General features: G+C 45.0%; 1 protein-coding gene across 11 annotated transcripts in view; it reads right to left on the reverse strand.

Moving 5' to 3' along the window:
* The window catches only part of GIGYF1 (GRB10 interacting GYF protein 1), a 332,123-nt gene that overhangs the window by 117,482 nt on the left and 191,872 nt on the right, over positions 1-22,769 (reverse strand). For 8 of the 11 annotated variants that reach the window (XM_033924367.1, XM_033924368.1, XM_033924363.1 and 5 more), the window contains 2 exons: positions 12,442-12,656; positions 11,932-12,067 (listed from right to left, as the gene is read on the reverse strand). The exons of 1 other annotated variant lie outside the window; for it this stretch is intronic. In XM_033924367.1, coding sequence (XP_033780258.1) covers positions 11,932-12,067; positions 12,442-12,656 — 351 coding nt within the window. The remainder of the gene's footprint in view (positions 1-11,931; positions 12,068-12,441; positions 12,657-22,769) is intronic. 2 more of the 11 variants (XM_033924372.1, XM_033924364.1) reach the window with 1 other exon arrangement.

Genomic DNA, 22,769 nt, shown 5'->3' on the forward strand with positions numbered 1-22,769 from the left:
TCGTCAGAACAACCCAAGACGTAATCCTCAGCAGCATGCCTCTGGAAGGAGCCACCAATTCATGATGGCCAGGCCTCCAGAGTCCAAGAAAGAGCTGTGTGCAATGCATCCATCTGCGGAACCCAGTGAAAGCACAATGTATGCTGTAGAGGATGCATATGCACCATTGCCCAAGGGTCCACATCTATGGAGGCCGTAAGGGACCCCATTAGCTGGAGATAGTCTCACAAAGACAGAGCTGCTTTCTCTAGAAGACAAGAAATCTGAGAGCACAGCTTCTATCTGCATGCCTCTGAAGATAAACTCTGTCAGCTGTAGTGTCAAACAAGACCACTAGATATTCCAGGGACTGCTTTGGGGTCAAATTTCTTTTCCTGTAATTCACAATTCAACCTAGGCTTTCCAGGAGCTGGACCACCTGATTTACTGTGCAGAGACTCTCGTAAAATTAGGGGGCTCTGATCCGCCAATTGTCCAGATATGGGTGAACCTGCAGCCCCATCTTCCTCAAGTGAGTTGCCACAACCACCATCACCTTAGTGAGAGTACGAGGTGCTGTTGCCAGGACAAAGTGCAGAGCAGAAAACTGGTAATGATTTTCCAGTTTATGAAAACTGAGGAATTTCCAGTACGTCCGATAAATGGGAATGTGCAAGTAAGCCAATATAAGATCCAGAACTTCCTCAGGGCCACCGCTGCTATGACAAAACCATACTGTCTCCATACGAAAGCGCAAGACCAAGTGCTGCATTGACGTACGTAAGATTCAGGACTGGACTCCAATTGCCTGAGCCTTTCTTTGGCATGATAACGTATATGGAGTATCTGCCTCAGCCCGAATCTTCAGGTGGCACCGGTTCTATGGCTTGATTATCCAACGATCTTTGTACAATGGCTTGCACTTTGACCGCCTTGTCTGGGCGCCCCCCCAGGAGAGTCCATAAATCAATCTGTCAGAAGGCGGGCAAATTCCAGTTTGTAACCAGACCGAATAATGACCAAACCCAACTGATCGGATGAAATGCGCATCCAGGCCTGCAGGAACGCTGAGAGTCTGCCCCCAATATGTAGAGAGTTGTCCCACAGCCTGGCACCATTGCGCCTTTCTGGCAAAAGGGAGCCAAAAGGGAGGCAGAAGGCAGGTTATGCCTGGTGCATGAGAACCTCTGCCTGTAGCCTTGGGAAAATCTCTGAGATGTGGAGTTTGAATATAAGAACATAAGAATAGCCTTACTGGGTCAGACCATTGGTCCATCAAGCCCAGTAGCTCAATCTCACAGTGGCCAATCCAGATCACTAGTACCTGGCCAAAACCCAAGGAGTAGCAATATTCCATGCTACCGATCCAGGGTAAGCAGTGGCTTCCCTCATGTCTTTCTCAATAACAGACTATGGACTTTTCCTCCAGGAACCTGTCCAAACATTTCTTAAAACCAGCTACGCTATCCACTCTTACAACAACCTCTGGCAACGTGTTCCAGAGCTTAACTATTCTCTGAGTGGAAAAAAATTTCCTCCTATTGGTTTTAAAAGTATTTCCCTGTAACTTCATCGCGTGTCCCCTAGTCTTTGTAATATTTGACAGAGTGAAAAATCGATTCACTTGTACCCATTCTATTACTCTCTGGATTTTGTAGACTTCAATCATATCTCCTCTCAGCCATCTCTTTTCCAAGTTGAAGAGCCCTAACCAAGAACCACAAAATTAGAGTGTCTCGAACATCAAGAGGTTCTGAGTTTGCTGTCAGTGTCTTAGAGAGACAGTCCACTAAAGAATTCATGAGATCGTCTAAGCCCTTGCCAAATAACAACTGCCCTTTAAAGGGAAGCCTAACAAAAGTAGCCTTAGAGGTGATAACATCAGCCCACTGTCTAATCCAGAGCATTCTGCGAGCAAAAATCAAATATGCCACCTTACCCAGGACTTGCATACAGTCATACAGGGCATCAGCAGCATAATAAACTCCAGTTTGCATGCAGAAGGGAAAAAATGCAGGTGGCTGTAGAGCTCCCCGTGAAGGAGAAGGATCACAGAAAAAATCCTGAGTGGATTCCTTCTGTATATGGGGGTTTTTTTCCCCTGAAGTTGAGACTGCTGTTTCTGGGATCTTTGCTGTCTGGGACGCTTTTGTGGAGGATGTCTAGTAGAAGATGTTGGCCGCGAATAGTGCCACTTGTAAGATGAGGACTAATACTTAGGGCTCTAGTATCTCTTAGTGGTCTTAGGTCTAGAAGATTTTGTAGACAGAATTGTCATACTTTGGTCATGCTTGGTCATTTTTTGTGTGGCTTCTACAATATTATCAGCTGATCGCCCTGAGACACTCCCTTATACGGACCTCCTTTACCAGGAAGACATTGGTGGTTTCTACCAAAATAAGATCCAGTGGCCAATGGTCGATATTTGAATGTTTAATGATTATCACTGACTTCCATTTTGACCACAATGAGGAATTTCTCTTGAAAGTGATTTTACATTATTTAATGTTTTTGAAGTTTCAATGTTTGTTTTGCACGTGGCACTTTGGGTATTACTCAGTCAGCTTTAAAATTTATTTAAAAACAAACAAAAAATAATTTATTTATATGTACAGTTCCAAGGTAAGCACAATGATGTTTGTAGAATAGTCCTGCCTAGCACCATCATGCTGTATGCTAGGATACACCCCGGTGAACTCTTTATTGAATGGTAAGAAGTTCCCATGAACTGACTGCACATCTGGGACTACAGGAAAAGAGCACAATTTCTGATCTGTTAAAGTACCCTTAGTTTCAACAACTTCATTGAGAACTGAGAGCATGTCTTCTTCCATTTAGCAAATGATTATTGACCCTTCTCTATTAGAGTAGGCTATTCATATTTTTGGCTTCTTCTATCAAACCAGTCTACCGAATAGCCAAGCAGAACTAAGTGCTAATATTTACGAACTAAACATATAGGAATACTGTTGGAAAGTACATAGAACAGCTCACCAGCTACGCCAAAGGAGACTATGATGAACTAACTGCCAAAGAGGAAAGGGAGAGTCCAATTCGTGCACCTGGGACGACCACCACTGAAGCAGAGCACGCTGAAAGTTAAATAGTCATTTTTCTCAGTGGAGGAGAATAAACAGTGGAGTGCCACAGGGGTCTGTACTGGGACCAATGCTATTTAACTTATTTATAAATGATCTGGAAATTGGAATGACGAGTGATGTGATTAAATTTGCAGATGACACTAAACTGTTCAAAGTTATTAAAATGCATGCGAATTGTGAAAAATTGTAGGCAGACCTTAGGAAATTGGAAGACTGGGTGTCCAAGTGGCAGATGAAATTTAACGTGGACAAATGCAAAGTGATGCACATTGGGAAGAATAACCTGAATTACAGTTACCAGATGCTAGGGTCCATCTTGGGGATTAGTGCCCAAGAAAAGGATTTGGGTGTCATCGCAGACAATACAAGTTTCAAGTTTTATTGGACTTTGATGAATCGCTTATTTAGTTTTACTAAGCAAGATATAAAAATCAAAAATTAATAAAATATAAATATATGTTTTTACACACAATTTAAAATTTAAAATAATGAGGTAGCTCAGGGGTAGGGAACTCCGGTCCTCGAGAGCCGTAGTCCAGTCGGGTTTTCAGGATTTCCCCAATGAATATGCATTGAAAGCAGTGCATGCAAATAGATCTCATGCATATTCATTGGGGAAATCCTGAACACCTGACTGGAATACGGCTCTCGAGGACCAGAGTTCCCTACCCCTGGGGTAGACAATCGGACATACAGACCAACTAATACACAAAGGGGAGAGGGATAGAACTACAATTAAGTATTTTTAAAGTTCAGAGGAGAGACATATACGGAAAGAACACTAAGACGGGGAATCTAAAAAGGGAATGAAGAGGAAAAAAGGGTACAATTATGTATAAGAACCGAACGTAAATGGACATGTAAAACTGGTAGTTCATAATTCTGTTAGGAGGCATAGATGACTGGAAAGTGCACGCCAAAAGACTCCAATGTAGAAGTCTGCACGGGAACGGGGATCGCAGGGATCCCCTCCAAGGTCAACGGGACTCCCAGGGGGACTCCTCCCAGGCCCACGGGACTCCCACAGGGATGGAACCGGGGCTCCCATTCTGTGGCCTACCTAATTTTCAAGATGAGACAGTCCTGTGCCGCGGTGGGAACAGCCATTCTGAACAGTGAGCTCAGCACATAGGCATTCAATGTGCCTACGTGCTGAGCTCACTGCATTGCTGCTGATTGGTCAGGCAGTGGCACGTGCAGGAAGCCAGCCTCTATGAAGTCCACCCTCCCCACCCATGCATTTACATAGCGTCCGCCCTCAACCCAGATGTGACCAATCGGAAACAAAAACATGTGACAGGGATCCACCTCCCCTACCGGAGGAAGGCTGAGAAAGTTGAATCGGGGCTCTCCAGTGCACAGGGAGTGCATGAGGTGTACCGGGAGAGGAAATTCTGTTATTCTTAGAATGCCTTCATTTTCAGCAAATTAGCTGCTCTGTTTACAGATTTCTCTTTCGTGCAATCAGGTATCAAGTTCACCTGCGAAGCTGGTGCAATCAGATTTCAGAGATCTTTATTCGCCTTGATTATAATTGGGGGGGGTGGGGGGCCCAAATACTATGTCCGACACACTTCAAACTTCTTGCATTTCTCAAAGTTATCCTTTGTGCAGTTGTGAGGCACTCACGCACATTGCGCAAACAAAACCATGTCTTCACGGTGTAGAAATTATTTCAAAGGACTAAGCCAGGGGGAAGAGGAGAACTGGATGGAAGAAGGGTCGATGGGACAGCTGAGAATAGCATGCATAGTGATGGTGTAAAGGGAGAAAGACTGCAAGAAAGGAATTCCCTGTTAAGAGTCTCTCGTTTAACTTTTTTTTTTTTAATGACAGCAAAGAGCAATAGTGAAGAAAAGCTGGCCAGAAGCCCTTGATAAGACATTAGCAGCACACTGCATACTGATGGAGGGAGTGATGGTATGATAGACAGATTCAGGCTTCTTAGTCAACTTCTTTAAGAGTTTACACAAATAGTTGTCAGACAGGTTAAAGAGTAGCCTAATAGTGCAGAGGTCTGAGATCCAAGGAAACTAGGTTTGAATCCCACTGCATCTCCTTGTGACTCTGGGAAAGTCACTTAAATCTCCACTGTCTCAAATACAAATAAGTACTAAGGGGACAGGTAACTTTTATGGGGGATGGAGGGGATTCTTCATGGGGACGGGTGGGATTTCTATCCCCGCACAACTCTCTAGTCCAATGTTCTAGTTTCTCTACCTGGGGGAACAGAAGCTGCATGAATGTTTGAGGGCAGATTCCATAACTAATGAAAAAGGTTGAAGTTGAGTTTATTAGTTTATTAGGATTTTATATACCGCCTATCAAGGTTATCTAAGCGGTTTTTACAATCAGGTACTCAAGCATTTTCCCTATCTGTCCCGGTGGGCTCACAATCTATTTAACGTACCTGGGGCTATGGAGGATGGAGAAATTAGGTTCTTACCTGCTAATTTACTTTCTTTTAGCTTCTCCAGACCAGTAGAGGTTAATCTTTACGAATGGGTATATATCCAATCATGACCAGCAGGTGGAGATTGAAAACAAAACTGTGGGACAGTATATAATATACTCCCTTCTCTATTTACCTCAGTCTGCCGAATAGCCAAGCAGAACTAAGAACTGGAAAACAGAAAGAAAACAATACTCCGAACAGGAGTAATAAATAACATACCCAAATGCTGTTGGAAAATGCAGAGGAGAAATACCAGAAGGAAAATGTCCCCACAGCTCGCCAGCTAAGCCAGCCGAGCCACAGCCGCTGTTCTTTAATTCTCCCCGGCCCTAGAAAAATACTAGAACCCGCAGCAAAAAACAAAAACTGCCCGCGAAACAGCCCCAACAACAACAACAACAGACAGGGTGGGGACCTCTACTGGTCTGGAGAAGCTAAAAGAAAGTAAATTAGCAGGTAAGAACCTAATTTCTCATTCTTTAGCACTCTCCAGACCAGTAGAGGTTAATCTTTACAAATGGGACGTACCAAAGCAGTCCCTCACACGGGCGGGACCCCCGAAGGGCTGACACCAGAACACACACACCGAACTCTGCCCACTAATGGCCACGGAGGGAACATGCACAACAGCCCCTCTGTTGGCCATGGTTGAACCAGAGCATCCAGACCCTCGGCCAGTCCATCCCTGCGACGACTGAAGAAGCGGAACACCTCGGCATTGCCACTCGTGGCCATCAGGGACTGACCCCAAGCCTGCATTATCAACTGAAAAGCCACGGGGCTGAGACACCACTCTCTGGGATCTAAGATGTGACTGAGGAAGTTCGCCTGAACATTCTCCACCCCGGCCATGTGAGAGGCCGAGAAGGCGTGACTCCGCCCCAAAGCATGAGCCGAGCCACCTCCCCCGCCACCTGAGCGCTCTTGGTGCCCCAACGATTGACATAAACCACCGCTGTGGCATTGTCAGACAGGACTCTGACCGACTTGCCCATCAAGAGGGAGCGGAAGGCTAACAGCGCCAGAGGGACGGCTCTGGTCTCCAACACGTTGATCGACCAGGACGCCTCCTCCATGGACCAGGTGCCCTGAACTGAGTGACCTAGACACTGAGCCCCTCCCCCCCCCAACCGAGGAGACAGGCATCTTTGAGAAGCTCTGTCCACTGCGATAGATCCAGACTCATCCTCTGGACCAGATGAGAGGTCTGGAGCCACCAAAGAAGACTGCAGCGCGCCAAGCCTCACAGAGGGACAGGGACCTCCAAACTGTGCTCTGGGGTGACCATCTATGAAGCAGAGCATACTGAAGAGACACATGTGGGCCCGCGCCCACCTCACAACATCCAGGAACGCTGCCATCGACCCCAAGACTTGGAGAAAATCCTGTGCCCGAGGACACCGGGACGCCAAAAGAAGGCGAATCTGAGATTGCAATTTGCTTACCCGGGCCTCTGGAAGGAAGACCTTCCCCAAGGAGGTGTCGAACAGAACCCCAAGGTACTCCAGATGCTTGGAAAGGTTGACCACCCAGCCCAGTGACCGGAGAAACTCAACCACCGAGCCGTAACTCGGGCGCTCTCCTGCAACGACTTCGCCCGAATCAACTAGTCATCCCAGTAGGGGTGCACCAGAATGCCCTCCGACTGCAATGCCGCCGTGACGACCACCATCAACTTGGTGAACGTCCGGGGAGTCGTGACCAGGCCCAAGGGAGCACACAGAACTGATAGTGCAGACCCAACATCGCAAAGCAAAGAAAGAGCTGAGGAGAGGTCCGAATGGAAAAAGGCAAGTAGGCTTCCGCCAGAGCGAGAGAAGTCAGGAACTCCCCCGGCTGAACCGCCAGAAGGACAGACTGCAGTGTGTCCATGCGAATAAAAGGGAATTCTGAGAGTCCTGTTGACCTCGGTTCAAACCAAGGATGGGCCAAAAGGTCCCCTCCCTTTAGGGCCCCACAAAGGAAATGGCGTACCAGCCGATACCGCACTCCTGAGGGGACACTGGACAACTGCTTTGAGATCTAGCAAGCGCTGAAGGGTCTGGCGAAAGGCTAGCGTCTCTCATGCCACCTGATATGGAGAGGCTAGATATGATCCGGCAGAGAGCGGGCAAAATTCAAGTACATAACCGTCCTGCACCATCACTAGGACCCACTGATCGTACGTTATCTCGGCCCACTTGGGAAACAAGTTGCGAAGCCGGGCACCCACGGGAACCAAAGGGGGCGCCGGCAAAGAGCCATTGCGCAGGACGGGCAGCAGGGGAACCGGGGGGGAACTCCTAGCCCCCCGACGGGCCCCCTGAAAGGACTGCATGCGCTAAGCCAACCGACCCCGGGGAAAAACCGGAAGCCTGGAAAGAAGCAGTCCCATGCCCCAGGCGAAATTTGCAAAATTCCCGCAGATGCCCCTGGGCAATGCCAACCCGAGACGCCGGGCGGACACGGTCCTCAGGCAGACGGGGCACTTCAGAGTCCGTCAGAGTCTGAACCACCGGATCTAAGTCCTCTCCAAACAAAAACAACCCCCGAAAGGGAAATTTTGGGAAGTTCAGTTCTGGACGCGGCAACCGCCGACCAAGCGCGAAGCCACAAGGTACAGCGTGCGGCCACCAAAAGTCCCAGACTTAGCTGCACCAAGTCACAAAGAACAACCGAGAGGAATGAGGCAGTCATCTCAATCTTCACCACCTCCTGATCCACTAAGGACCAGACATCAGACTCACGATCCAGGACACGCTCAGACCACCAAAACACGGTGCGAGCCACCAGCCCCACACAAATACCCCCAAGGCAGAGACATCAAAATTATACTTAGAAGTGTCTCTAACGTACGCTCCTCAGAGACCCTAAGAGCAGAACCGTCCATAACAGGCACGGTATGCCGCTTAGTAAGTGCCGAGACCACCGCGTCCCCCATTGGCGAAATTAAGGTAGCCCTATCCCCCTCCGGGATGGGATACCCATGAGCCAAGGCGCACACCAAACGAAACGGCGCCCGTAGGCCACTGCGCCAGCACAAAATCCCGAAAATCCTGACGCACAGGAAAAGAGCGGGAAACAGGACAGACCCCCCTGAAGCAGAGGGGCCCCCATACGCGGGATCTCCGGTGGCGCAACTTCAAAAATGCAGCACCAAGGAGACCTGCTACATCAGGTCTAAAAACTCATCCCTCTGAATAAAAAGCGCACCACGGACGCATCTGCTCTGGAAGACGGGAAACCCGCCGCCACGCTGCCAGCAGGCGTCCCCTCCAGAGGATACTGGAAGCCCGCCAAAGCGGCCAGGTCCTCAATCATGCCAACAAGCTCCTCCGAAACCAATTTGCAATCCAAGCCCCCCCCCGGGCGCTTAGATGAGGGAGGAGGAAGAGGGGACGCCAAACGAAAAGAGGGAGGCAAAGCCATAGGGGGCGCGGAGGGAAACCACCCCCGAAACCCCCCAGGTGCACATGGGACCCCCAATTATCTGCACAAAGAAAGAAATTAAATTGGGGGCAAAAAACCCCTGGGGGTCCCCAGGGACTCCCTGCCCCAGCAGGGGTCCTTGCTGAAACCTGCCCCTGTGTTTGCAATACAGGGGGAAGGTCACATGAGGTTGCAGACAAAATGGAGGGGCCAGACAGAGAAAATGGCGAAGTTCCCGCCAAAAATGCTCCCTCCATGGCCTGTAGCGGCTGAGAAGGCTGAACAGTCCCAGCCGCTAAAACAGGCAAGTCGGCATCAGCTGTCAAAAAATCAGCTGAGAGGGAATCCTTCGGGGAATCCCTCCGTGGGCGGTTGGGGAAGACCGGGCTTCCCCACTGCTCCCAGCCGACTCGTGAGGCACCATCAGCGGGGAGCTCTGGGCGCCTGCAGCTGCTGCCGACGGAGCTCCACCACTTCACCGGCCCAAACTACCGATTTCAGTCCGGCCGCGAGCGCCTCGCGGCTGGACCTAATTGTGTCCCACTCCCCTGGAGAAGGGCACAATTGCTCCATACGCGACCTAGCTAGAAACAAAGTGCCGGTTAGATGAAAAAATACAGTAAAAACCATTAAACTGACAGGGAAGCAACCCTGCAGACCGGCACTACCTCAGGATTTTTTTTTTTTTTTTTTACAGAACAGACTCCACAGGCTCTCGAAGCAATATGCCTTGCTTGATTTAGGGGGCAAGGCTTACTGCTGAGGCTCCTCTAAAAAAATGTGGGGAGGTGGAGGAAGTGGGGGGAGGGACCCCGCTCGAGACCCGCCGGGTTTGACACCCCCGAGGTCGGACGGACCCCCAAACAGGGCCCGCCCAAGCTCCGTCCGGCCAAAAACAGGGACTAGAAACCCCCTAAACAAATTCCAACAGCCCTACCAAGGGAAATGGGTACAGATCACTCAACACCTGCTGGAGACTGAAAGAAGACTGATGTAAATAGAGAAGGGAGTATATTATATACTGTCCCACAGTTTTGTTTTCAGTCTCCACCTGCTGGTCATGATTGGATATATACCGATTCGTAAAGATTAACCTCTACTGGTCTGGAGAGTGCTAAAGAATAAGTGACTTGCCCAGGGTCAGAAGGAGCAGCGCAGGGTTTGAACCCACAATCCCAGGGTGCTGAGGCTGTAGATCCAAACACTGAGCCTGAGTTCTGTACATTGTCTCTACCTTTCTAGGAGCTACTTGGACTGATAGGAGAGTCTTCCAGGCTTTAAAGAAAGTATATTTCATGACTCTGTGTAAAGGTACTTTAATTCATTCATTTGGTGGTGCTTCAAAATCAAGGAGTTCAAAAAGTTCAGAGTGAGGTTCCTCCTCCGTTTCCATCTTGATGGGCAGAGCCTGACCAATTTGCTTTAGAAATCTACTAAAATGTATACTTTCTTGTGGAGATGTATGTCATTGAGAAGCAAGAGAAGGATCATAAAGTATACTGTAAGATTCTTCTGCTGAATACTCTGGCAAGTCCTAATCTGAGTGGTTGAAGATATGTCAGACTCCTTGAAGTACTCCCTACTAGGATAATCAACTAGTGCACATCTAGAGGCATGTCACCTGTGTGTCGAGGTGGTCAATGTTCCAAGGCAAGAATTAATTCCTCCAATGATGCATGTGTTGAGTGGTTCTGTGCAGACTCCTATGAGTAGCATCTAGCAGGGGGGCATGACCTTGTCCTTGATCAACATTCTGTGCTTTGAGTGGCATCTTTTGCATATGGAGACAGAAGGGCAGAGTTAATGTTCAGGACTGGACATATCAATTTGGTGGATCAGAGCCTGAGATGATCTGATTACATTGAGAGCATTTCTTAAAGCCGCTTGACATGGAAGAGAAAATGGCTAATGCTAAATCAAAGGGCTCAATGGTCCAGGGAGATTGAATGAAAAGTATCCTATTATTCTCTCTGCAAGAAACTTCCCAACCCCTATGTCTTGTCTGTTCAATTAGATTGTAAGATCTTCTGAGCACGGACTGTCTATTGCGTGTTGACTGTACAGTGTTGTATATGCTTTTTCAGCACTACAGACTAGAGTAGTACTAGAAAATGATTGATGTTCCCAGTTAAGAAGGCATGAGGTGGCTCAAAGGCCAAAATCTGAAAAGATCAAAGTCAGGATAAATACTGGAATATGAATAAAAGAAAAGAAATATAACAAAAACTATGAAAAATAAGGATTGGAAGGCACAAAAAAGTTGAAAAGTTTGATGTGCTGAAAATTGAAGAGAGCTTCTCAGCTCTTTGGAAACAAAGAACTGATGGTCCTGCAAGCCATCATCGTGCGAAGATGCATGGCACTTGTGCAGTATGGGCACTTTTAAAGTGACAATGTGCTTTGCAATGTCCTTACTGGGTTTTGTGGATGATGTCACCCTCTTGTGAGAATATTATGCCTGCTTGTCCTCAGAGAATAATTGTTACAATACCTACACGGTCTGCCAGAAGGATTCAACTAAAATGAACTAAGGAAGCAAATTTGAGGGAAAGAAACATGCTAAGGGATATTACTACCATCAGAGTAGTTGAAGGCTGAGGCAACAGACTGATATAGGGAAAATGTCCATTTATTACCATATATAGGACTGATAATATTGCATAATTGTGCTAGACAGAAGATTCCACAAATGCCTGTAAAAATTAATAAGATGACGACTTATAATGGCACTGGATAACATTAACCATTGTTTATCTGCTTACTCTTAGAGAACTTTGAAATTAATTTCAAATGCATTAAGAAATATGTCAATTCCACTGTATACCAATAGCTATGAGCAAAGCACTATGAAAAATCAGAGCCAGGATCTAAACTCACAATTGCTACTAAATGCCTCTGCTCATTACTTATGCATTCCTCTGATGTGCAGAGCACATTAAAATTCCATCCTCATAAAAACACAAGTCCTGTCTTCCAACTATACCTTACCTTTCTCCATGTTCTCCTTACACCTGTCTTCACTCCTGTCCTGGTTCTCCTCTTTTATTTCTGATATCTCATCATCATCATCCAAGCCTTGAAAGTCGAGTTCCTGCTCCTCTGGAATTGGTTCCTTTGAGCTCTTCTGTAAATAAGAGGTATTTTGCAGGTTACCAAAACCACTGTTCTTTTATGATACTAGAAACCTCTACAATAAAACTGGTTTTAAAAATAACTGCTTTCACAAGAAGAGAATCCATCACATATGGAGAAGTCCTGCTATTTTATGGCTACGAATAGGGCGTTAACCATCCTTTTTCCATTTCCATTTACATTTTTGTACAATAGCTTTTTCTGCAGTTTTGACTTGCTATTTCAAAATGGGAAAATTAAGGAGTCTTCACCTACCTCTATCCAGTGAAATACTATAGCTCAAACTATTGTAAGCCTGCAGTTGATTCTTATTTTAACACATCAGTCTCTCATATAGCCAGGTCATTCCTATTGAATACCGTGTACCTTAAAGGACATGAAGGCCCCTGAAGAGTCAAAAGTCCCCATCTCATCATCTTCGTCATCCATGCACCACTCTGGTAGGCCATCTTTGTCCTCCTCAAAGCTATCACTGTTGCAGCGATTCCGGCGTGACCCTCGCTCTTCATCCCGGAAATCAAAATCAAATTTCCTCCGTCGCTCACTGTGTTCTCGCCAGCCTGCAGAGCGAGGAACATCTGCTGCAGGAGAAACATTCAGGAAAGATAACTAAATCATCCACTCTCTGAATATTCTGCTGTTAAGTTATAATGCATGGTTCTGCCATTGGATGTATATAAAGCACAGTTACTTACCCTAACAGGTGTTATCCAAGGACAGCAGAAAGATATTCTCACATGTGGGTGATGTCATCCACGGAGCCCCAGTACAGACAGCTTTAAAAGTGCATCACTACTTTAAGAACTTGAGAAAGTTTGTGAAATTCCCACAATGCGCATGTGTGAGTGCATTCCCGCCCACCGCCGCTCGCGGCTCCTCAGTTCATTAAGCAAGCTAAGAAGCCAATCAGGGAAGGAGGGTGGGTTGTGAGAATATCTGCCTGCTGTCCCTATATAATACCCGTTACGTTAAATAACTGCTTTATCTCAGGACAAGAAGTCAGCATATTCTCACATGTGGGACTCCCTAGCTTACTAGAATGGATGGAGGGAGAGCTAGCCATTAGTGACCATTCCGTCTGGAATAAGATTCCTGACAGTAGTGAGATGTATGAATTGAGGACCATAGCAGCTTTACAGATTGCAGCTTTACAGATTTCATGAACAGGAGTGAAGCGAAGAACAGCAACTGAAGCTGCCAGAGCTCAGACTTTGTGGCTGTGACATGATTCTCCAGTGACAGCCCAGCCTGAGCATAACAAAAGACTATAAAAGCCGCCAACCATGTGAAAATCATTCTTTTGCATACTGGACGTCCCAACATGTTACGATCAAAGGAGACGAAAAGTTGAGGAGATATTCTATGAGATTGAGTTATTTGCAAATAGTAGACCAATGCTTGTTTGCAGTCCAGAGTGTGAAGAGCTGTTGCCCCAGGATGAGAGTGAGACTTAGAAAAGAATACCGGAAGTACAATAGATTAAGGTGGAATTCAGTGACGACCTTTAGAAGAAATTTAGGCTGGGTGCGAAGCACCACTTTGTCATGGTGGAGCACTATGAAAGGAGGAACCGCCACCAGTGCTTGAAATTCACCCTCCCTTTTGTCCTTTTCTCTTATTTTCTTTAACATATTGTATTTCTTTCCCTCCTTTCTCATGATGCGTAAGTTTTGTCTGATAGATATATGTTGTATGTTTTGTCCCCCTGAAAGTTATATGGATTTTAGTTATATACATCGCTCTGAAGTTTGATTAACAATCAATCCAATTTTAAATAAACTTGGAAACTTCATTGACTCGTTGAGCTGAAGTGAGAGAGATGAGAAAGACCACTTTCCAAGTAAGGCACTTGAGATGAGCCATAGACATTGGTTCAAAAGGAGGCTTCATCAAAGCAGTAAGGGCCACATTAAGTTCCCAACTACTGGAGGTGGTTTGACATTGAAAAGTCCTTTCATGAATCTAGATACAAGAGTATGAACAGTGAGAGGTTTCCCTTCAATTGGCTCCGAGATGAACTCTAACTGAAGTGGTTTTAAGACCTGAATTTGATAAATGTTAAAGATAGTCCAATTCTGAAGAGACAGTGGTGGATTTAGCCTTCTAATGATGAACACACCAGATGGAAAACCGGGTCCATTTGTGCTGGTAACACTACTGCGTGGACGGTTTTCTGGATGCTTCCAAGATTAGTTTGACAGACTGAGAAAGATGAAGAACAGACAATGATAAGCTGAGAGGTACCAAGCTGTCAGGTGCAACGCTGAAAGATTGGGATGCAGAAGAGATCCATGATTCTGTGTCAGAAGAGATAGGACAATTTTTAAAGGTATTGGTTCCTTCATACTGAGTTGAAGCAGCAGGGAAAATCAGGGCTGTCTGGGCCACCAAGGAGCTATAAGGATCATGGTAGCGGACTCGAGCTTGACAAGCGTTTTGAGAATGAGATGGATTGGAGGAAAAGCATAAAGAAACTTGTGAGTCCAATGCAGTAGAAAAGCATCTGCTTCCAGACAATGAGGAGAATCCTGCCTGGAGCAAAACTGGGGCAGCTTGTAGTTGTGTGTGTGGGGGGGGGGGGCGGGGGCGCAAACAAGTCTATCTGAGGAGTCCCACACTGAGAAAATATAGGACATAGAACTGCAGAGTTGAGTGTCCACTCATGTGATTGAAGAAACCTGCTGTCTGCAAGATAATTCTATTCTCCTTGAATATATATTGCTTTCAGGCATATATTACGAGCAAGGTAGAGGTCCAAATCTTCTAGGCCTCCTGACAAAGATGGAGGGACCCCATGCCTCCTTATCTATTTATGTTATACATTGTGACCTGATTGTCCATGTGGAAAAAGGACGGTGTTGTTCAAAATGTGCTGAAAAGCTCTGAGAGCATTGTAGATTGCTCTGAGTTCCAATAGATTTATAAGACCAGTGACCTTGCGTACGAAAACCATCCAGATGAGCTCCCCAAGCGTAGGTGGACGAGTCCATGGTCAGAACTTTCTGATGATAAGATGTATGGAACAAAAATCCTCTGGACAAATTGGAAGAGTTCATCCACCATTGAAGACTGTTGAAGTGAAGGAGTCACTGTAATGTGATGCGAGAATGGGTCGAACGCTTCAGATCACTGAGATGTGAGAGTCCACTGAAGTATCCTGAAGTGAAGTCTCGCAAATGGAGTAACATGTACTGTGAAGGCCATATGACCCAGGAGTACCATCATTTCTCTGGCTGAGATTGATGGCAGATAAGTCTGAGTGCAAAGCTGAATCAAATAGCCTTGTCTTTGCTGCGGTAGAAATGCCCTGAAATGAATAGTGTCGAGCAGAGCTCCTATGAATTGTAGTTTCTGAGATGGCTGAAGTTTGGATTTGGGAAAATTGATTTAGAAATCCAACTGTTATAGGAAGAGAATTGTCATGCAAGACACTACTGTCACCCGTTATGAAACAGGGTCCTTGATCAGTCAGGCGTCCAGGTAAGGAAAGACTTGAAGGCCCTGAGACTGTAGTGCTACTGCCACTACCACCAGGCACTTGATGAATACTCTGAGAGAGGATGCAAGGCCAAAGGGTAGTACTTTGTATTGATAATAGTGATGAGCCACCTAAAAACAGAGGAATCGCCTGGAGGCCGCATGTACTGGAATGTGAGTGTAGGCTTCTTTCAGATCCAGAGAGCATAGCCAGTTGTTGCGATCTAAGAGGGGATATAAAGATGCCAGGGATAACATCCAAAACTTTTCCTTCACTAAAAACTTGTAGAGACCCCTGAGGTCCAAGATTGTAGAAGACCTTCCTTCTTCTTTGGAACAAGAAAATACTGGGAGTAAAACCCCTGGTATTGGCATTGAGAAGGGATTTTATCTCCCGAAGAAGGGACGTCTGCTGAGGGTGAAAAGAAAACTCTCTAGAAGGAAGATCCAGAGGTATGTCAACAAAGTGAAGAGAGTATCCCTCTTGAATAATTGTTAGCACCCAGAGGTCTGTTGTAATCAGTTCCCAGCGAGGATAATAACGTTGAGGGAGAAGCTGGGATAAAGGAACAGCGGCTATGCTCTCTAGAAGCACGTCAAAAAGACTGAGCACACTTCTGTGGAGCTGTGGCCTGGGTTTTTTGAGGACGCTGTTGCTTCCGTTTCTTCTGCTGTGGTCTAGTACAGTGGTCCCCAACCCTGTCCTGGAAGACCACCAGGGCCAATCGGGTTTTCAGAATAGCCCTAATGAATATGCATGGAGCAGATTTGCATGCCTGTCACTTCCATTATATGCAAATCTCTTTCATGCTTATTCATTAGGGCTAGCCTGAAAACCTGATTGGCCTGGTGGTCTTCCAGGACAGAGTTGTGGACCACTGGTCTAGTAGGAGTAGCAGGTTTGGAAGAAAAATGTCTCTGATTGGAAGATTTGAAAGGCTTGGAAGTTGAAGGCTTAGACTTGGATTTAACCAAAGCATTCCAATGTTTCTCATGATCAGTAAAGCTTTTGGGTAGCATTTTCAATAGAATCACCAAATAGCTCATCATCCAAGCATGGAATGTTAGCCAATCTATCCTGGAGGTTGATATCCATGTCAGAGAATCTGAGGCCATGCCAGACATCTCATTGCCACTGATATAGCTGAGGTTCTGGAGGACAACTCAAAGGCATCATAATAAGCAGATCATGCCATATATCTTCTAGCCAGGGCAAGGGTGCAGAGATGTAATGAAAACCCTGTAATTGCTGTGAAGGAATGTGCCTATCAAAAAAGAACAATTTCTTAACCATATGTTTGACATAGCATGAAATATAGAAATTGTAGTTTAGGACTGTTAGCCAACATGAAGTTTTGATATAGGTGACAGCCAAACTTGTCCACAGTGCGCTCTTCATGTCCCAGAAGCACTGAGGCATAAACCCTTGATGGGGTAGATTTTTTTTCAAAGTCGACTCTACCACCAGGGACTGATGCTGAAGTTGTGGTTTGTCAAGACCAGGGGAAGAGATAATTTTCTGGGAGCTACAGTAATGGTAAGGGGGGTCTCTCAGTTTTTATGCAGTCTCTTTGAGAATTATCATATTCAGCACTATAAGCAGAATCGGCTTCAAATTTGACCGGAAGCTATTTGCCCAATTGCCGGATGAATTTTGTGAAAGAACGTCTTACGGTTTGAGACTTTGCTCTGTGAGGAAACTTTTGAGGAGACTTTGCAGAAGTAGTGTCACAGGCCTCTGTAGTAGAATCAGAGACATCATCTGCAGAGTCAGACAGTAAGTCTAAGTCAAAAAAATCTTTTGGCGAAGGAGTGCATCAGGACCAATGGCGTCGAGTCCGGTGTTGGTCCAATGAAGATGACGATGTATGATGTGACTTACTTTTACACTTGGAAGAGTGGGAAGGAGAGTGATGTTTACGCTTCAAGGAAGCTGAAGATGAACGATGCTGAACAAACTTGGATCGTCGAGAGATGAAGAATGCTGATGTCTGGAAGAGCTGGATCAACACTGTGATAGAGTACAGGATCTGCGATGAGACATGCTGTTTTTATGCGTGGAACATTGGCGCAGTACCAGAGATCCAGTATCGGTACCACAGGATCTGGTGGCCTTATGCTCAGGCTGGACCAGTACTGATGGAGACAGTGTCTGAGCAAGAAGCTTGAAGATGTCACTGACTTGGAAAAGCACTTCGAGCTTCTCACGGTATGAGAGCATGGTACCGTTTGGTGTTCTGCCAGTACCATTGGTGACTTCTCTGGCCTCTGCGAATGTGACCGTGAAGAGGATGCACACCTCGATGTAGGAGAGGCCAGATATAAGGACAGTCGTTGCTTGGTCGGCATCAAGGGACTCAATGCAATGGTGACCTGCGAAACCTGTTGGAAAGCTAGCGGCTTTTTAGCTGGTTTACCCGATGGAGCGATGTTCCCCGACACGACACTTTCAATGTTAAAGGCTGCAATGTTGTCTCAGTGTCAAACAACTTCTCGTTGGAGCTTTTGACTCTTAATTGTACATTTCTCCAGCATAGAACACCGCGCACAAGATTCGACACGGTGTTCTGGGCCAAGGCACTGTAAGCACCAACTATGTGGGTCAGTGACAGGAATTTGCCATTGACACCTGCAACACTTTTTAAATCCAGTCAGCAGCTGGGACATTGATGGAAAAACTGCGCAAGTGAAATTGAATTCAATGGCTAAGGAAAATAACAAGGCCTAGACAGGCGAAGCCCTTAAGGTGAGAACAGTGAGGAAAAAAACCCCTAAACTGTTTTTTTAATGGGTGTTTTTAAGGCAAATAAAACGTATATAAAATACACAGAAAAAATATGACTATAAAATACGTGTGAGTGAGAAGGCAAAGGGATCATTCCATGTCAAGTGAACCAGGAGCCCACGCTTAACCCCCTTGAAATCCAACCAAATTTTACAGGGGTGTTGTTTAGGGTCTCAAATGAAACTCTGAAAATTTTTTGGATATATCTCAATTTGGTCAGGAGCTAGGGGTGGTTGAACAAAAGCAATCGATCCACTCCCATGCCTCATGTGACCTAAGCACTGAGGCAGAAGGAAACAACCTAGGAGTCTGAAATTTTGCAGTTTGGTACACTTTAGGGCAAGTTTCTGTGCCAAGTTTGAAATCTTTTGCGAACGTGCTTCCATTTCTACAGGTCAGTAAAGTACGCAAAAAAATTCACAAATGAAAATTTTTGGCGAAGTTTGGCTCCATACTGCTGCTGGCATGTAAGTCAGCTGAGGGTACAACTTTACCATCAGACATGTACCATGAGGTACTTCCAAGATTTGCAATATGAGCTTATACAGTCAAGTGAAGCTGACGATATGGCCATCCAAAAAATATGGCTTTATGCATTTATGCAAATTTTCACTGTTTTTCAAATTCAAATATCTCTAATGTGTAGGGCTTTTTGGTTTTTTTTAATATCATTTGAAAGAGAATGTTTTTGCCTACAGAAGCTATCCTGTTTTATCTTTTTTTGGTGAGAATTAAAACTTCAAAGATAAGCATTAGTTGTATTTGCGCACAAATGTTTCATATTGAAAAAAGACATGTTGAATACAAACCATGTTATATGCAAATGAACAAGGTACATGAAGTTTCACAGTTAAGTTCAGATTGTTACTATTTTATGATCCCCTTCCCTGTATCCATGCATTTTCATATACTTACTGCCACTGGTCGTGAAGATCATGACAAGTATATTATACATTGAGACCACATATTTATCAGTTATTGATCCATTGTCTGAAAGACATTCCCAATAGTCAGATAATACCATATCAATTTCTAAGCTTTATTAAACACAAAAAAAATGTGCAAAAACCACACTTATTTAAAGTGCGCATACATACTGACAAAGATCAGGAAATCGCATATATTTAACTCAGTTTCTTGCACATGGTTTTGAAAGTCTGGTCAATGTTTGCCACGATAGCTTATGGATAAGTGTACTGTCTGCCTGATGAAGTGGTCATAGGTGCACTAAGGCCTGCAATAATATGCTGTTCAGGGATCAAGCATATGTCTCTGCGGGGAGGCCAGTGAAATTGGCTGTGCAGGACCTTGTGAATGCAAAAAATTAACCAAGATGTCGCATTCTTCCATTGAAATTTCTCATACAGGACCAATCCACCAAGAATTGTCATATATGCAAGCTAAGTAAAGTTGGATGCTTGAACAGTAGGGACATGTTCAGGATCAATATCAGACTCAAAGACGTTAGCAGTGAATGAGCTGGTGTCACTTGAAATTTTACTAATGCAAAGTCTAGCAGTGTCTATTGGCTTAAATTGGTGATTTTCTCTTGTTCCAGCTTCTGTGTGGCCCATACTAAACCTTTGTTGCTGGAACAGCAAGAATGCCACCCTGCTGTTTCAGCTTCCTGGCCTTTTTAACCAACCATTCTTGTTGAAATGCCAAATTCCAAAGCAGTTTTTTCAATAGTCCAGCTGTGTGGAGCAAGAGTGAGAATTTGTATTTTCTCCCTATTACTAGATAGTTCCAACTTCTACTTCAGTTCAGTCAATAGAAAGTCATAGTCAGAATACCTTTTACATTGGCCACGTTCTGGTTCTGCTTTGATATCAGCTGGAATTATGTCACCAATAACTGCAATTTGGTCTGCAGTTGCATTAAGGGCTTCAATTAGTTTGCGTTTAGCATAACTTAAGGAATTTTACTTGCTAATCCGTTGAATCTTTAGAGGAGAAATTCCTAGTGGTGAAAAGTTGGCACTGAGGTTTTCAGATGCATTGGTAGGGTCATTACTGTCAGAATCAGACTTAGGGCTACTTAGATCTTGCAGTTTGACAAGTCTTGCCTGCATCTTGGGCAAAGCTTTTGGCCTGGTTTAAACTCGTGCTTTGTGATAGTTTTTAAATGATCAGCTGCAGGAAGATCAATTGGGCGTAGACCTTTGATATTGCTGTGATTCTGTGTTCTGAATGGATTACAGCAGTTTTTCTGTAGAAATTCAAACTTTGTCAGAATCAAGGCTTTATGATGAATACAGATATTAGATTCCACAGACAAAGTAGAAAGTCCAGAGCGTCTTTTAATTAATTCTTGGTCAGGCAAAGAGAAATCAGAAATAAGCTTCAAGCAGCTTTCTCCAGAATAGAAGGCAGATGGTTTCTGGCACTCAGAACTATCATAGATTCCAATACTGCAGGGCTCTAGCTTATTATTAGTCTCCATAAGATAAAAGTCACCCAAAAATACAGAATAAAAGGTGAAAAATATCAGTGTGAGAACACAATGAAAATAGAGCAAAGCAAGTTGTACATGTCAGCAAGTGCAGAGTAAGTTTCCAAAATCCACAAGAACCAGATGCTGCACTGAAAGAATAGACGAAAAGCAACATGCCAAAGGCAAGCTTTGTCAAATAATGAAGTCATATGGTGTTATACCTTAAAGCCAGACTTGTTCATACAGCCACTGTGCCGTGATAGTTGCAAGTCATAACATGTTCAGAAAAGCTGCATGTATCAGACATACTACTACATCTATGCGTACATTCTTATTAATCACATGATTATGTGTTTGGGCTTGCACGCAGTAAGTAGTTTGTGCAAGCCAATGCATGTTTTGACTGTCATCTTGCAAAAGTGCACAGTAAGTTTGTCAAATGTTGAGCATAGTACGAGACAAGTACTTGTAGCTGGCAAAGCTTGGTTATGAGTTTTCAGATCAATTTTCTACTGCACATTCACAATGAAATGCCAATGACCCTTCAACATAACATGTTTACGCAAGCAAGTAATGCTTATCTTTAAACCATCAATTCTCATCAAAGAAAGATCAGGTCCAAGATAAAACAGGATAGCTTCGGTAGCAAAAACATGCTCTTTCAAATGATATTAAAAAACAAAAAACTACAGAGATATTTGAATCTGAAAAACAGTGATAATTCGCATAAAACCATATTTTTTCGATGTACATATCTTCAGCTTCACTTGACCATAAAAGCCAATGACCCTTCAACATAACATGTTTACGCAAGCAAGTAAAGCTTATCTTTAAACCATCAGCTTCTGCATGTCCAGCTGTTCGTGGATTACCATATTTTTGCACACTATAAGACACACTTGACCATAAAACGCACCCTAGATTTAGAGTAGGAAAACATGAAAAAAAACCATTCTGAACCAAATTGTGCACCCAGTCTCCCTCACTCCCTGCCAGGCTCTGCACCCTGTCCCCTCCTCTCCATGTCAGGCTCTACACCCTGTCACCCGTCCCTGCCAGGCTCTGCACCCTGTCCCCCCTTCCCTGCCAGGCTCTGCACCCTGTCCCCCCTTCCCTGACCTGTAACCTGCCCCCCCCACACACACTTCTGGTGGTCTAGCGGTAGGCTGGGACAGGAGCTATCCGTCCGAGACGACTTAACAATTTTTTTCTCCCCCTCCCTTTTTAAAACAGCCCCCCCCCAGCAGTACCTTTTTAAACGCCTCTTAAGCCTGGTGGTCCAGCGGTGTATCAACCAGCAGGAGCGTGCTTTCTACGCTGCTGCCTGGGTCTTTGCCGCTTTCTTAATGGCTGCCATCAGTTCTCACCCATCCCCTGCGAGGGGGTGTTCTATAAGGTTGGGTGGGGGTGTTTTAAAAGGTACGGCAGGGGATGTTTTAAAAAGGTATGTGGGAGGTGGGTCGTCATCGCTGCATAAGATGCACTGACATTTCCACCCACTTTTGGGTAGAAAAAAGTGGGTCTTATGGAGCGAAAGATACAGTATATACCCAACACGTTCCCTGGATATCTGTAGTGTCTCAGTTTTAGATGATATCAGAATTTAGGAAGTTGGTTGGGCTGAGAACATTTCAGCACCCCCCTTGTAGATCTGGCTTCAAGCCCTGGATAGGAATAGTACCAGAGATGACCCTGTTACAGCAGGAACAGTGCTTGAAGCCATTGGGAACCTTCTGAGACATGAAGGGATAAACGGCTAATGCAAAATTAAATGGCTCAATGGTGAAAGAAAAAAAGCTGATCACCCCCCCCAAAAGACTGATGCTACCCAGCCAGAGTTCAGGCTCAAAGATCATCTGGAGCCGAAAAATAAAGCAAAGTTAGGACTGGGAAAAACTTGCATTAAGGGCACTAGACATATAAAGGAACATAAATAAAAAAATTAAGGCAAAATACCTGCAGGAATGGTACCACAAAAATGCCAAAAGTTGATGTGCTA

The sequence above is a fragment of the Geotrypetes seraphini genome, chromosome 16 (genome assembly GCF_902459505.1).
Source record: "Geotrypetes seraphini chromosome 16, aGeoSer1.1, whole genome shotgun sequence".
Classification (NCBI taxonomy): domain Eukaryota; kingdom Metazoa; phylum Chordata; class Amphibia; order Gymnophiona; family Dermophiidae; genus Geotrypetes; species Geotrypetes seraphini.